The sequence below is a fragment of the Parasteatoda tepidariorum genome, chromosome 4 (genome assembly GCF_982258835.1).
Source record: "Parasteatoda tepidariorum strain Cologne lab strain chromosome 4, Ptep-v5.0, whole genome shotgun sequence".
Lineage (NCBI taxonomy): Eukaryota > Metazoa > Arthropoda > Arachnida > Araneae > Theridiidae > Parasteatoda > Parasteatoda tepidariorum.
In genome coordinates this window covers 82,211,635-82,225,894 of record NC_141758.1, presented here as the reverse complement: position 1 = coordinate 82,225,894, position 14,260 = coordinate 82,211,635, and the positions used below count along the sequence as shown (strand labels likewise).

At 30.6% G+C, this 14,260-nt stretch overlaps 1 protein-coding gene across 1 annotated transcript in view; it reads left to right on the top strand.

Annotated features, from left to right (window-relative positions):
* The window catches only part of pip (heparan sulfate 2-O-sulfotransferase pipe), an 83,488-nt gene that overhangs the window by 55,858 nt on the left and 13,370 nt on the right, over window positions 1–14,260 (top strand). The window contains exons 4-6 of the mRNA XM_043052722.3: window positions 625–803; window positions 11,420–11,499; window positions 13,629–13,767. Coding sequence (XP_042908656.2) covers window positions 625–803; window positions 11,420–11,499; window positions 13,629–13,767 — 398 coding nt within the window. The remainder of the gene's footprint in view (window positions 1–624; window positions 804–11,419; window positions 11,500–13,628; window positions 13,768–14,260) is intronic.

Below are 14,260 nucleotides of genomic sequence, written 5' to 3'. Positions count from 1 at the left end.
TCAGCTTTTCCATTCTACCATAAAAACTCGTTTTCGAATTTGTCATGTAACAATCTTCATTATTCTTGTTACTTATGAAAATCAAACACAGTTTTGCCATTCTGCCATACCAACCTTCTTTTATATTTTGACATTTAAATGTCTATTGTTTTGCCTTATTACTTATGAAAGTGAAACACAGTTTTGCCATTCTGCCATAACAACCTTGTTTTCTATTTTGACATTTAACAGTCTATTATTTTGTCTTATTACTTATGGAAATCAAACACAGTTTTGCCATTCTGTCTTACCAACCTTGTTTTCTATTTTGACATTTAACAGTCTATTATTTTGTCTTATTACTCATGAAAGTGAAACATAGTTTTGCCATTCTACAAAAATGTACAGGGAATTATTGAGTGTTTAACAATAATATTTCATTTGTCTACTCTAGCCCATGTCCACAGTTGCCCCATAAGAATCGTGTTTATAAGGGATGAAGAAAATTTAAAATTATTTATGTACTTTATATGTCACTCCAACTAGGACATTTATTATTTTAAATTACATTTTTCTATATGCACAATTTATTGACTAAAGCATGTATGAATGTATTAGTGTTAAAGTACAAATTTTGTTTTTCAGTGTGTGATTGTTTCCAAGATACAGCTCAACTAGATAAGCAGATAGTATTTTACAACAGAGTGCCAAAATGTGGAAGCACAACTTTGATAGCTCTTATGCGCAAGCTGGCCACTTTGAACAATTTCAAACATATCCATTCCAAAATATACAACAGGAGAAAAGTGGACGAAGAAGAACAAGTAAATAAGTGTTATTACTATTGCATTTACAAACATGCGGTGTTCCGTATTCACCACCCTTAAATCATATTATTAGAATACTTGTTGAAAGTAAAGGAATGCACATCAATAGTCGCGGATTAATATTTAAGCGCGTTTATCAAACATAACACAATCAAAATCTCACAAATCCATGACAAGGCATCGTTATAAACAACAAAACCAGATTGATTGCATGATGAAACTTGAAAGCGTTTTCAGTGATCAGCTTTAACATCCGCCTTAAATGGATTTTAAAGTTTTTTTTTTTATACCGCATTTCTCGATAATGATTTGTTAGGTTTTGACAGCGTTTTTAATTTTTTATAGCTTGGACAATAATTTGCGAAGAATACTCCATCATCAAATCGCTAAAACTCAGGTTTCCGCTCCTTAGAAACCCATTTTAACACATTCACGCCGGGGAAAAGTGAAAATACTGGTAGAAGAACTATTTCAATATTAGATAATATTCGGGAGGAGGTATTCTATTCTTAACAATAACAATTCAATGCAAGGAAATTTATCACGGCGAAGTAGCAATTTAATATAAAAGTTGCATCCGCTAAAAACAATTGGTAGTTATGGACTTTTATTATTCCCAGAAAAAAACTAAAAAATTAAATTTATTGTAACTAGTTTTTACTCCGGTGCGCTGCCAAGATGAGACAATCTAGCGTGATCCACCGGTGGGTACCCCGGCGTGAACGTGTTAAAGCTGCTTTTGCGTTTTATTTCTTCCTTGAAAATTTAATAAATCGGTAGCGAAAATAAAACAAATTTCGATATTTGAATTTCTGTGTAACCAACCACAGAAAGAATGTATGCATGAAAATTTCAGCTTCTAAACCACTTAACAATGAAGTGGTATATTTAGCAAGAAATATGGAAGTGGGAAGTATGAAGGTATGAAAGTGGGAAGGTATGTGCCTGTAACCCTTTCGCGCCGACTGTCACAAATACGTGCCAGTATAAAACCGTATCAATCATGGAAAAAAGATAAAACTGGTAATCAAAGTAATTCTTTAGCAGTTTATTTGTGGGCGGAGTTATAATTGTTTAGTTTATTTAATTCACCATTACTTTGTTCAAAATAAAACTATTTAGTTATACTTTGAATTAACATTGATTATATATATGATTAAACTAACAATAATTAAAGTAAAAGCAAAGTAAGTCTGTCAAATTATCAACGACTACATTTAAGTTACCGTTTTTTTATTTAATTACATCCTGATTTTGTACGAATGCTTTTCTGAATCACCCGTCCCCAAGAGGTTAATATAGAATGATGTTACAAGTTTATTTTTTTTTTCTCTTTTCCGGGGAAAACGTAAGGTCAGCTCAAGACGCTTACAGTAATTTCACTAGCTTAGGTTACCGGATCATTTTTAATGATACGTTTGTTAAAATATCCACCAACATCAATAATTGTCAGGGAATCGTTCGAAATAAAGAATTTTTCTTAGTTAGATTATTGACATGATGAAATATATATTAATATTTACTTTTATTGCAATTATAAACTGGTAGTTATATAAATATTTATATGACATATTTTTCTAGTCCTGTCGGTTGGTCGGATTGCCTGAGGCCGAAGTGAAGTGGCGCTTTACCCCTTCATAATGAATTGAAGGAGAGCTGTAGTGGTTCTTTACCATCCTTGTAGTCTAAAAATAAGTAGAGAAATAATTATGAGCACATTTCTCGAGCAATATCATTAAATAAGGATGTATTTTTTACATATACATATAAATGAATAATGGAGAAAAAGAATAATAAAAGTTTACTTCCTGTTAGAAGTTCGTCAAACTCTATTGTACATCTCTCAACAACAATACACTTTCTCAATAATCACATACTCTTCATTATTCACTTTTATCATAAAGAATAGTCAATTTTCATGAAATCTATCACAATACAAATCATGTTGATTCGTGTCAATGCATTTTATATATACCTGCCTTGAACTTGAACTGGTGTAGTGTACAGAGTGCCTGTCCGCGAAGCGGACAATTGACTCTTTCATCTGTGGTGATGCCCATGGGCGCCTGTAATGTTGTCGATGTATGTTATATACCTGCCAACTCTTCCGGATTTTCCCGAAGATTTTATTTTCATATTTAAAGTGGTAGTAATTATAAACTATTTTTACTTTTATAATCTTAATTTTTAAATGATATTGATCACCACTATTCTTACAAAAATTAAGCATCTATATTATATAAAACGCTAATACGTACGTATGTCGAACTCTTAAATAAGGAACTACTGCCAATTATGACCCAACACAACCCAATTACCTCATTCTTACTATCAGATTGCATCCTCTCGAAGCATTACAAATAATAAATCCCCCTCATTATTATTCTTATGGATACCCCCAGAGAGGTGAAAGGATCTTCATGTGATCGCCGACTCGGGGGTATCCACCCCTAGCATTCAACCTAACTTCTCCCCCTCATTATCAGTTATCAACTTTTTGATCAAATATCTTACAGTATTATAGCCAGGCTCAGGGTATAAACCAACGCCAACCAATGCTTCTGCTACTTCTCTTGTATCTCTTGCTAAAGACAGTACCACAGGCGCCTACGGGCACTACATTATGATGAAGGAGTGAAGTGTCCGCTTCGCGGACAGGGACTCCGAAGAAGAACTCAGTCTAAGTCTACGTACGTATGTATGTATCAATAAAACCGATGATATTTCTTTTTTCGCGCTTGCAACAGTTTTCATTTTTAATTGATTGGATTCGGCGCGCAAGAGCACGTAGTGAGCATCATATGGCTAATCCATGTTATATAAAACGCTAATACGTTTTAATTGATAGGCTTCGGCGCGCAAGAGCACGTAGTGAGCAAAATTAAGGTTTAGAATTGCTTCGGAGAAATTTGAATTGTTAACAATGACTTAAACAAAAAGTTTTATTTTAACTGATAAATACTATATTATAATTGGGTATACTATAGCCTACGTCACAGGTTGTGTTATTCCTACTAAATTTAACCCATGAACGGCATTTTCTGCGAGCCTAACTTCAAGCCACAAATAAACAAACGAAGTGTTTTTTTTCTATGACTATACTCATTTTCTTACTCTTTGTTTTTTATACATTTTATATTTTTGTGATAAAATAAAGAACTTATAGTTGTTCTGCTTCTGAACACTGATGAAAACGTAAAATGATGGGCTTCATCAATAATCAAAAATATATACCTTTATTTTACAAATTCCATATTAGGGTGGCGCCATTCAGAGAATTAAAAATACAAAATTATCTTTAGCGAAGCCGATGCTTTACATCCGGCGTTCAGTGGCAGACTACTATTTCATATTGTTTTACAACACATGGCTTTAGCCCTTTTGTGGGAAAGACTTTAAAACAAAACTTACAACAGTTACTTTTCTCAACAACTGAAATTTAGAATAGTGTGATTAAGAAAAATATGTGAACTGTTTGCAATTTCAAATTAATATTGAAATGTACAGGTTTAGAATTTTCTACAGTGAAAAGTTTTCGGAACTTCAGTGTTCAAAAAAGTATACAAAAGCTAGACTTTAAGAACGTATCCAATGAGCGAGTAAAGCGAGCATCGGATTGCGAAGCCATCCGAAATGAACTGCGAAAGCAGTTCCGGGGGTTGGCGAGCACCAGCGAACAGGGAGCGAAGCCTCCTAGTATATATTAATACGCGTTAATGTCATGGTTGTCAACTTAAGTTTTCTCAAATACAACGTATTTGTTTGCTTAAAATTGAAGTTTTAATTGCATTTTAATACCACTGGGGAAAATAATAATGGAAGGGATTAAAAGTTGGCAGGTATGCAATTGCAGATCTATATCAGTGTTATTCTATACTAATATTGTCCATTTTGGTATAGAATTTTATACATAAGTACGTGCCATATAAAAATATTGCCATAGTATAAAATTCACTATTTACGCTCCATTGAGTTTGTCTCAAATGGTCAGTGTTGCAACACTTGTAAAAAAGTGTGCAACTGGTCTCAGGGAGGAATTTTCAAATAGGTTTTTGTTCTGAAAAAATTGAGTTAGGATTGGCAACTTATATGGCATATTTTACCTATGCGAGTTTGTTATCCGAGTATACAGCCCATTTAAGGGCTTTAATCGCTTGGGGACGGGTGATTCAGAAAAGCATTCGTATAAAATCAGGATGTAATTAAATATAAAACGATAACTTAAATGTAATCGTTTCTAATTTGACAGACTTACTTTGCTTTTACTTTAATTATTGTTAGTTTGATCATATATATAATCAATGTTAATTCAAAGTATAACTAAATAGTTTTATTTTGAACAAAGTAATGGTGAATTAAATAAATCAAACAATTATAACACCGCCCACAAATAAACTGCTAAAGAATTACTTTGATTACCAGTTTTATCTTTTTACCCTGGTTGATACGGTTTTATGCTGTCATGTATTTGTGACACTCGGCTCGAAAGGGTTAACTCATCCCTGAGTGACGTAAATAAAATTTGCAGCTCTCAGATATGATGATGGTGGGTGACATATTATTCTGTTTCGTCCAGCTGGGTTCCTGAGGCCAATAATAGCCTTTTTGCCATTCATCCTGTATTGAGAACATAAGCAAAAACAATAGACAGATTACATAAAATGCAACAAATAATGGCACATGTTAAGGTAGAGACTAGAGAGTGACATATTTGAACTTGAACTGGTGTTTCGTACAGAGTGCATGTCCGCGAAGTGGACAATTGACTCTTTCATATGAGTTTGTTCCCTTGGGCGTTTGTAATGTTGTCAATAGAGATACATAATTGACATGAGTAATTTTCTGATGTAAAAATCTATTAGTATTAAAGCGAAGCGGTGGATTCTTAATTCAACTTTTTTTTCTTGTCTGGAAATTTTAACCTTGCAAAAACTATCAACAGTAAAATTTGGATAATTTACTACTACGTAATTTTGTGTTGTTTTCTACTGCGGGTCCTTTTCTTTTATTTTAGAATTATTTTCGTGACTATTAACTTTTTCATATTAAATTTTGTTATAATTATAAATTAATTTCTCTCTACCATCTGATTAAAATGCATTCCTGTAGAGTTGTAATTTATTTACATGTTCATTTAAATACATGTCTTTTAATTTATTCAATTTCTTTGCGTAATTTATTTACCTGTATACTTTTAATTTATTTAAATGTAATTTATTTACATTATTTATCGGCATTTATCTAGCATTTTAAATACAAAAATTAATTTTTGCGAAAATTCCGTCAAAATTATAGGATTTCAAACAACAACATTTCAGCCAGAATTCAATATGTTCCTTCTTTAACTTCAAGATATTTTTTTATCTGACAAGAGTATCATTTCAAACTAAATCTGTCTAAAAAAAGGCAACTCTTTAACTGCTTATTTCTATTTGTTTAGTTACGTATCTTGTTGACGTAATTTTTTTTCCCCTGTTGACTGTTCAACAGGGATATTTCATTCGAAATGAATGAGGAGCCGTGTGTGTTGACAAAACAATTCTTCCCCCTCGTTTTTTAAAATGTCATTAGGGGGAAATGTTGGGAGATGAACCATAAATAATCCTTCAGTTGCAGTTAAAGGTCTGTAATATTTCAACAGCATAGGTGGGTGCAGCATTATTATTAGCTCTTTTCCTCTTTTTTCTATCTATTTGTCATTTGTTGCGACAGTAGTAACAATCCACTGAAACCTTTAAAAGTGTTGATTTATTATCAGAATTTTAGTCATGAATCTGAATTTATTTCTATGTATATCTCATGAAACAAAAATAAGGAAGAAAAGGAATCGCCTTTTCAAATTTTTTCGTTAACATCCAAAGATATTAGAGTCAAGTATTTTCGCTAATAATTCTGAAGCGGTATCTGGTCATACTAACTGCAAGGTGCCGCACGACTAAAAAGGTTAAAAGTGGTAGGAACTCAATTCATTTTTGTTTATTTATAACATCTTTAAATGCTCAAATGTAACTTTCACTATAACTTACATCTCTAATTATTCATATTTGAAACAAAATCTTACATGCAGAGATTCTCACAGAAGAAGTTAATAATTTTCAAACTGAACACCTCATCCCAGAAACAATAAATTCAACCAATAATCAAGAAGTTAGCTGCATCATACAAAAACTGAAAAACAATAAAGCTCCAGGTGAGGACGGGATAAAGAATAAGATGATAAAACTATTACCAAACAACTACATCTGCAAAATCACGCATATTTTTAATGTCTGTCTTGCTCATAATTACTACCCACAAATCTGGAAAAACGCATCAGTCATTCTATTTCTCAAGAAAAATAAGAACCCAAGCTGCCCTGAGAGTTATCGCCCAATCAGTCTACTTAACATACTTGGAAAAATATACGAAAAAATCATCTACAATAGAATAAAACCACTTCTTACAGCCCTCCCCGACGAACAGTATGGATTCCGACAAAAACTAGATACCACCAAACAGTTACTCCGAATAATAGACTATACTGGCAGAGCAATCATAAATAAAGAAACAATAGCCTTCCTGATGATTGACATATCCAAAGCATTTGATAAAGTATGGCACACTGGTACAATATATAAACTCATACAGCTGAATTTTCCACCCGGCATAATCAAACTCCTATCCTGCTATCTTTCTAATAGAACATTTCAAATCACCATCAAAAACAAAAAATCCACAAAGAGAAACATCACAGCCGGAGTACCACAGGGCAGCATTCTGGGACCGATATTATACATATTATACACTTATGATTTTCCTATAAACAAAGCCGATTATAACAACATAACAGCCTATTACGCAGACGATACCGGTATTATTATTAAATCCAGAAACCCAAATCATGCTCTTCAAAAACTACAAGACCATATAGACGAAATAGAAGACTGGTGCTTAAAATGGAAAACTGCAGTAAATGCTGGAAAATCACAAATATTAATTATACAAAAAAGAAGAATTAAAATACTTCCACAACTTCAACCAAAAATGTTCAACATACCAATACCAATAGTTAAAAAAGCAAATTATCTTGGCCTTATAATCAATAGCAAACTCACCTGGAATGATCACATCAAAAGCACAATAGATAAAGCAAATGCAGCAATAATAGCCATACAACCATTAATATATAATCAGAATATGTCACTTAAACTAAAGAAGCTACTATATACAGCAATGATCCGCCCAATACTTACCTATGCCTCACCTGCCTGGACAACGATACCTCAACATCTACTGAAGAAATTAAACCAATGCCAAAACAAGATCCTTAGAAAAATAACCTGCGCAAGATGGTTCATCCGGAATACCAATATACATGCAGATCTCAAAATACCAACTCTATCACAGCATATATACAAGCTAAATGCAGATTTTTTCGATAAAGCCATAGAATGTAAAACAGCAAATTTTAATGAAATCTTTAAATTTGAAAATTATATCAAAGATAAAAACTACAGACCAATAGCTGCACATTTCACCTCCGACGCCTCATATCATAACTATCAAAACAAATAATTTCATCAACTTTTCTGAAAATAACGTTTACTCATGCTGATACAATTCTGAACAACTCCAAAATCAAACAAACACAGTTTAGAGCAAGCTGCTCAATTTATTTTTGATTCTTTTTTAGTTATTCAAGCAAAGAGCTTGAAACATTCATAAAAGCAACTCCATTGCCTGCTCACCTCATTGCTCAACCAAAACTGTTATAAAATTCCAGATGAATGGGATAGGGGCCGCTTCGCGGCCCAGGTGCCCAATAAAATCAGAACACTAGGACTAGGACATGCAGAGATTCCAACTTTCTCAGATTTGTAAAAAAAATATCCTAGTAATAATGAAATTTTAGTTATTTTCAATTGAATGTTCTTCATTTGAAGAACATTCAATTCCACTATTGATCCACCACTATTGATCAAAAATTCGAAGTAATATATAAAATGTAACTACAATCTAGGATTTAACTCGTACAGCAAAAGTTAAATATTCGGCGATGACAACTGTTCCGTTTCCTGCAAAAGTTTTGATAAATTGGTAACGAATTAAATAGTAAAACATGGATAATTACGCCTGCTTTTTTAAAGTGGTAGTAAAAAAGTAACTGTTATAAAGTTACATTTCATATGATACTTTAAATTTTTGGCATGTAGAAGCAGAAAAATGACTTAAAATGAAAAATACTTAACCGAAAGTAACTTAAATTTAGTTACAACTAGAAAATATTACTTGACAAAGCAGATCAAATTGGTTTCTCTAATTACCCATGTTTTACTATTTAATTTGCTACCAATTTCTTATAAATTTTTGCGGAAAACGGAGCAGTTGGCGTCCCTGTACACGAAGACACATTTAATAGTGAACTGAAAGGATATGCTATGAAAATTAGCTAATTTAATCTCTTTTAATAAATTTTGTTGCTTACCACTTTTCGCATTTTTATTCGCCCGTGGCGACCCTGCAACTGTAATCGCAAATGCGAAGCACCACAGTTTTTAAAACTGTATTGAATTAAGTATGTAAACAGAACTGCCAATAACTACTCTTTCTACGAAATAAATAGTAAAGTAGTAGACAATTCAAAGTTAAAACTTAGAATCTTAGGTAATTTCATCAACATTTTCAAAGCTTCTCCACGAGTAACCTGAAAAAAAGGGGAGTTTTAAGTGAGTGTTATATATAACTTAGCTACTACTATACCATACCTGCCAACTCTTCCGGATTTTCCGGAAGATTTTATTTTCATATTTAAAGTGGTAGTAAATATATACTATTCTTTCTTTTATAAGCTTAATTTTTAAATGATTTTGATCACCACTATTCTTACAAAAATGAAGCACATATATTAATATGCGTTACTATCATGGTTGTCAACTTAAGTTTTTTCAAATACAACGTATTTGTTTGCTTAAAATTGAAGTTTTAATTCCATTTTAATACCACTGGAAAAAATGATAATGGAAGGAATTAAAAGTTGGCAGGTATGCTATACTACAATAATATAATAACTTAGATGCCACTAGTAGAAATTTGTCCTAAAAGCTTGGAAATAGAGCCCCTGAATTAGACAGGCCGACTTATCAATTATTGTTGGAGCAAAGAGCTAACATAAGCACGTCGAATAAATATTTTCAAGTGGTAGTTTATTAATTGTAATTCTTGTCTTCTTAAGTTCGATTTAGTAGATTTTAATCCACCACTATTTCTAAACAATGCGTAGGCTTATATAATTCACCACTTTACAGTACTTATAACATGCCTTACATTTTTAAGAGCAAGCAAATATTGTCAACTATTTGCAAAATTTACTTTGTAGTTATTTATCGTTTTTTAAATTATTTTGGCGTGTCCGCAGCAGTTGGCATCTCTGTAATAACATAACGAATACTAAAATAACGTTAACTTGCGAACTTGTTTGCTCCAATATTGCTTGATAGGTCAGCTCTGATAATATAGAAGCCTTACTTGGAAAGTTGGCCGCATTGTATGCATCAGAGAGGGTGGCTAGTGGGAGCAATTTTTGATAAATATCCAAAAAAAGCTTATTAAACATCATTTTGAACTTATCTAGCTTTTTTTTGTTAAAATTTGAACGTTAGCTTCATTTTGAATGGTACGTAAGTTAATTTAGGTGTTCAGTTTTTTTTTTTTCCTTACGAAATTGTTTTTATTCATTCTAATATGGCTTGTGTGAAAACGTCTTAAAACTTATTATTTAACCTATCATTAAAAAGCGCTTGCAAAATTTAAATGAAACTGTTATTAGTCTTGATTAAATTATCGTAAAAATCTGTAGAATAATTTCATTAATGTTACATCTTAAACAGTAAATAATTTCCAATTTGTTTAGTTTTTAAATTTATTTTAAAATGAATAGCTTAATATTTTCTTCCTTGTTTAACAAGTAGAATCGTTATGATTTTGACATTCCCAAGAAATAAATAATTTAAATAAATATGTGTAAGCACCAAAAAAGCGAAGAAATATTCCTCAGTTACATTGTATATATTTCATATTCGTGAAATATTCGTTATTTTTATATTTCTCGTACTTCAAAACTGAATGATAATTTGTAAAAATGTCTGATATGAGGGAAGGAGACTGTTTGCTGCAGTATCGTTAGAAAACTAAAACAAGTTTCAAACGAAGAGTTTAATAATTAGTTACATAAACTAGACTATAGACGACACTACTAATTGAGAGACAATCAAACAAAGTTTACACGATAACAAGCTGCACATTCGGAAGCAAAATTTAACTATTGCTTGAGTAAATATTTCAGCTTCAATGTCTAATAAAAAAAATGTTTTATATGGTTTTTCCCTATTAGCAAAGCCATCTGTTGATCAACATTGTAACTAATCTTTAACGTTCTGAAAATAAGCATTTACATTTTTTTTTGTATAACAATAAAACATAAGCATTTTTTCCTAAGAATTACCCATCAAACCGCATATCTTTTCCTCGGTTATTCTTTGACAGTTTTTTCAACTCATTGGGCATTTTAGGAATACTTGTTAAATTGTTGATGTTCTGTAACTGTAACTGACTCAGTTTTTAATTTATTTGTCTAGCGCAGAATCGTGAAATGGATTGAAAGTACTTCTTCACCTTGCAGCTTGGATAGACATGTCTTCTTTATTAATTTCACGAAGTAAGTGTACTAACTAGAGTACAGCAGAATTATCTGAAATTTAGTGTGGTGTAATTAGTTCCGCTAAAACAAAAAGTAGTAAATATCAAGTATCAATCAAGCAGGAAACATGTATATATATATATATATATATATATATATATATATATATATATATATATATATATATATATATATATATATATATATATATATATATATATATATATATATATATATATATATATATATATATATATATATATATATATATATATATATATATATATATATATATATATATATATATATATATATATATATATATATATATATATATATATATATATATATATATATATATACATGTTTCCTGCTTGATTTCCTGAGAGAGAGAGAGAGAGAGAGAGAGAGAGAGAGAGAGAGAGAGACAAAGAATAATTATCCTAAGATAAAAATTATTCTTCAAAATGTGTATACATCGCTAAAAATAAAAATTCAGTTGAAAAAGACTATGAAATAAAAGAAAGCAGAAACCAAACTTACCGGCGAGTAGCAAAGTAAAAAATGGTTTTAAAGGAAAAATACTAACTTGACAGTTAACAAATTTCACGAAGAAGAAAAAAATTAAAGTTGTACTTATAGCTCGAATCGTACAAAATAAGATTAAGAAAATATTTGGTCGAAAAAAATGCAACAAGTAACATTTCAGTACTGCCATCTATGAGAAAAAAACTAATTTTTGAAGCCCACTTGCTCCGGACAGCAAATATATATGTTAAAGTAGTAGTTTATTAATTGTGATTCTTGGTTTAATAAATTCAATTTAGTAATTTTTATCCACCACTATTTCTAAACAATTCGTAGACTTATATAATACACCACTTTTATATTATGTCATGTTATACTTTTTAAAAAGCAAACAAAAAATAGACAAATATTTTTAAAATTTGCTTTGTAGTTGTTTACCGTTTTTTTTTTAAATTACGTTGGAGTGTCCGGAGCAGTTGGCATATATATATATATATATATATATATATATATATATATATATATATATATATATATATATATATATATATATATATATATATATATATATATATATATATATATATATATATATATATATATATATATATATATATATATATATATATATATATATATATATATATATATATATATATATATATATATATATATATATATATATATATATATATATATATATATATATATATATATAAACGAACCGAAGCCTATAAAAATTATATTTAAATTGTAAACCATACTGGTTATTATTATTAAATAATTAAGAGATAATAACTAAACAAAGATGAATTGATTTTCTATCACTTATTCATTTCTATACGCCTGCGGAATCCCTGTATCACTCTCCAACTCCATCAAGCTGTGGCGAATTATATTTTAAACAGCCAGTAGATTTTTTTGGAACCAACAGGTTTGATTTCATCATTGCGAAAACATCATACACGAGCTTATATTTATCTGTTTAAATTACTGTTGCTTAGAGGTGGACGAATTTTTTTTAATGTATACACATTAACCTTGCTTCCATTCGGAAAAATATTTTCTCAAACAGAGAATCTGCAGTATTGGACTCCTCATATCTGCTTTAAATGTTATGTTCGACTCACGAATTTAATTTCTGATAAATTTAAGTGACAGCTAATACAAGAAAGTACTCAATTATTTTAAAAATTAATAACTCTTTTTACAATAGAACTTCCCGCTTGAAGTGTCACATAGCCTATATGCTCCTCTCATACGATAGAATTGTTTGTATTACGATGATTATACTGAATGCAGTTCTGCCAACTTTCTACACTTTGGGTAAAATTTCTTCTAGTTGTAGCTAAGTTTATCTTTCAATGTATGATTTCTTGTTTTATAAATTTGGTTTAAAGTTATTTTCCACTTCTACACCACTACATACAAAGAAATCAAAAGTTCATATAAGACGTGATGGTTGAACTTTTACATACTTTCAAAGTTACCAAAAGTTCTAAAACATTTAATATTCCACTACACAGTAAAATATTTTGCAAAAAGCGTAAGTAGTTGGCAGGCTTGTAAATTTAATAACTAGAACTATTGGATCTACAACTTCAACTAATTTATTGCAGATTTGGAGAAAGACCCCCTATTTATATCAACGTTATACGTGATCCAGTTGAACGAATCATTTCATCCTTTTTCTACAGGAGAATGGTAGCAAGGCAAAACAAGACAAGCGTGAAACCAAGTGCTTATTGGTTAAATAAAGTAAGTTAACAATGTTATTGTTTCTGTAACAAAATAGTTAGACATATTTTAATTTATAAGGAATATTAACCCTTTCGCGCCGACTGTCACAAATACGTGACAGCATAAGACCGTATCAATCAGGGTAAAAATATAAAACTGGTAGTCAAAGTATTTCTTTAGCAGTTTATTTGTGGGCGGAGTTATAATTGTTTGATTTATTTAATTCACCATTACTTTGTTCAAAATAAAACTATTTAGTTATACTTTGAATTAACATTGATTATATATATGTTTAAACTAACAATGATTAAAGTAAAAGCAAAGCAAGTCTGTCAAATCAGCAACGACTACATTTAAGTTACCGTTTTTTATTTAATTACAACTTGATTCTGATTTTGCACGAATGCTTTTCTGAATCACCCGTCCCCAAGGGGTTAAAATCAACAGTTACAACTGTAAACAGAGATAGAACGCGTGGGTCGCAACACAAAAGGGGATAAATTGCTTACCC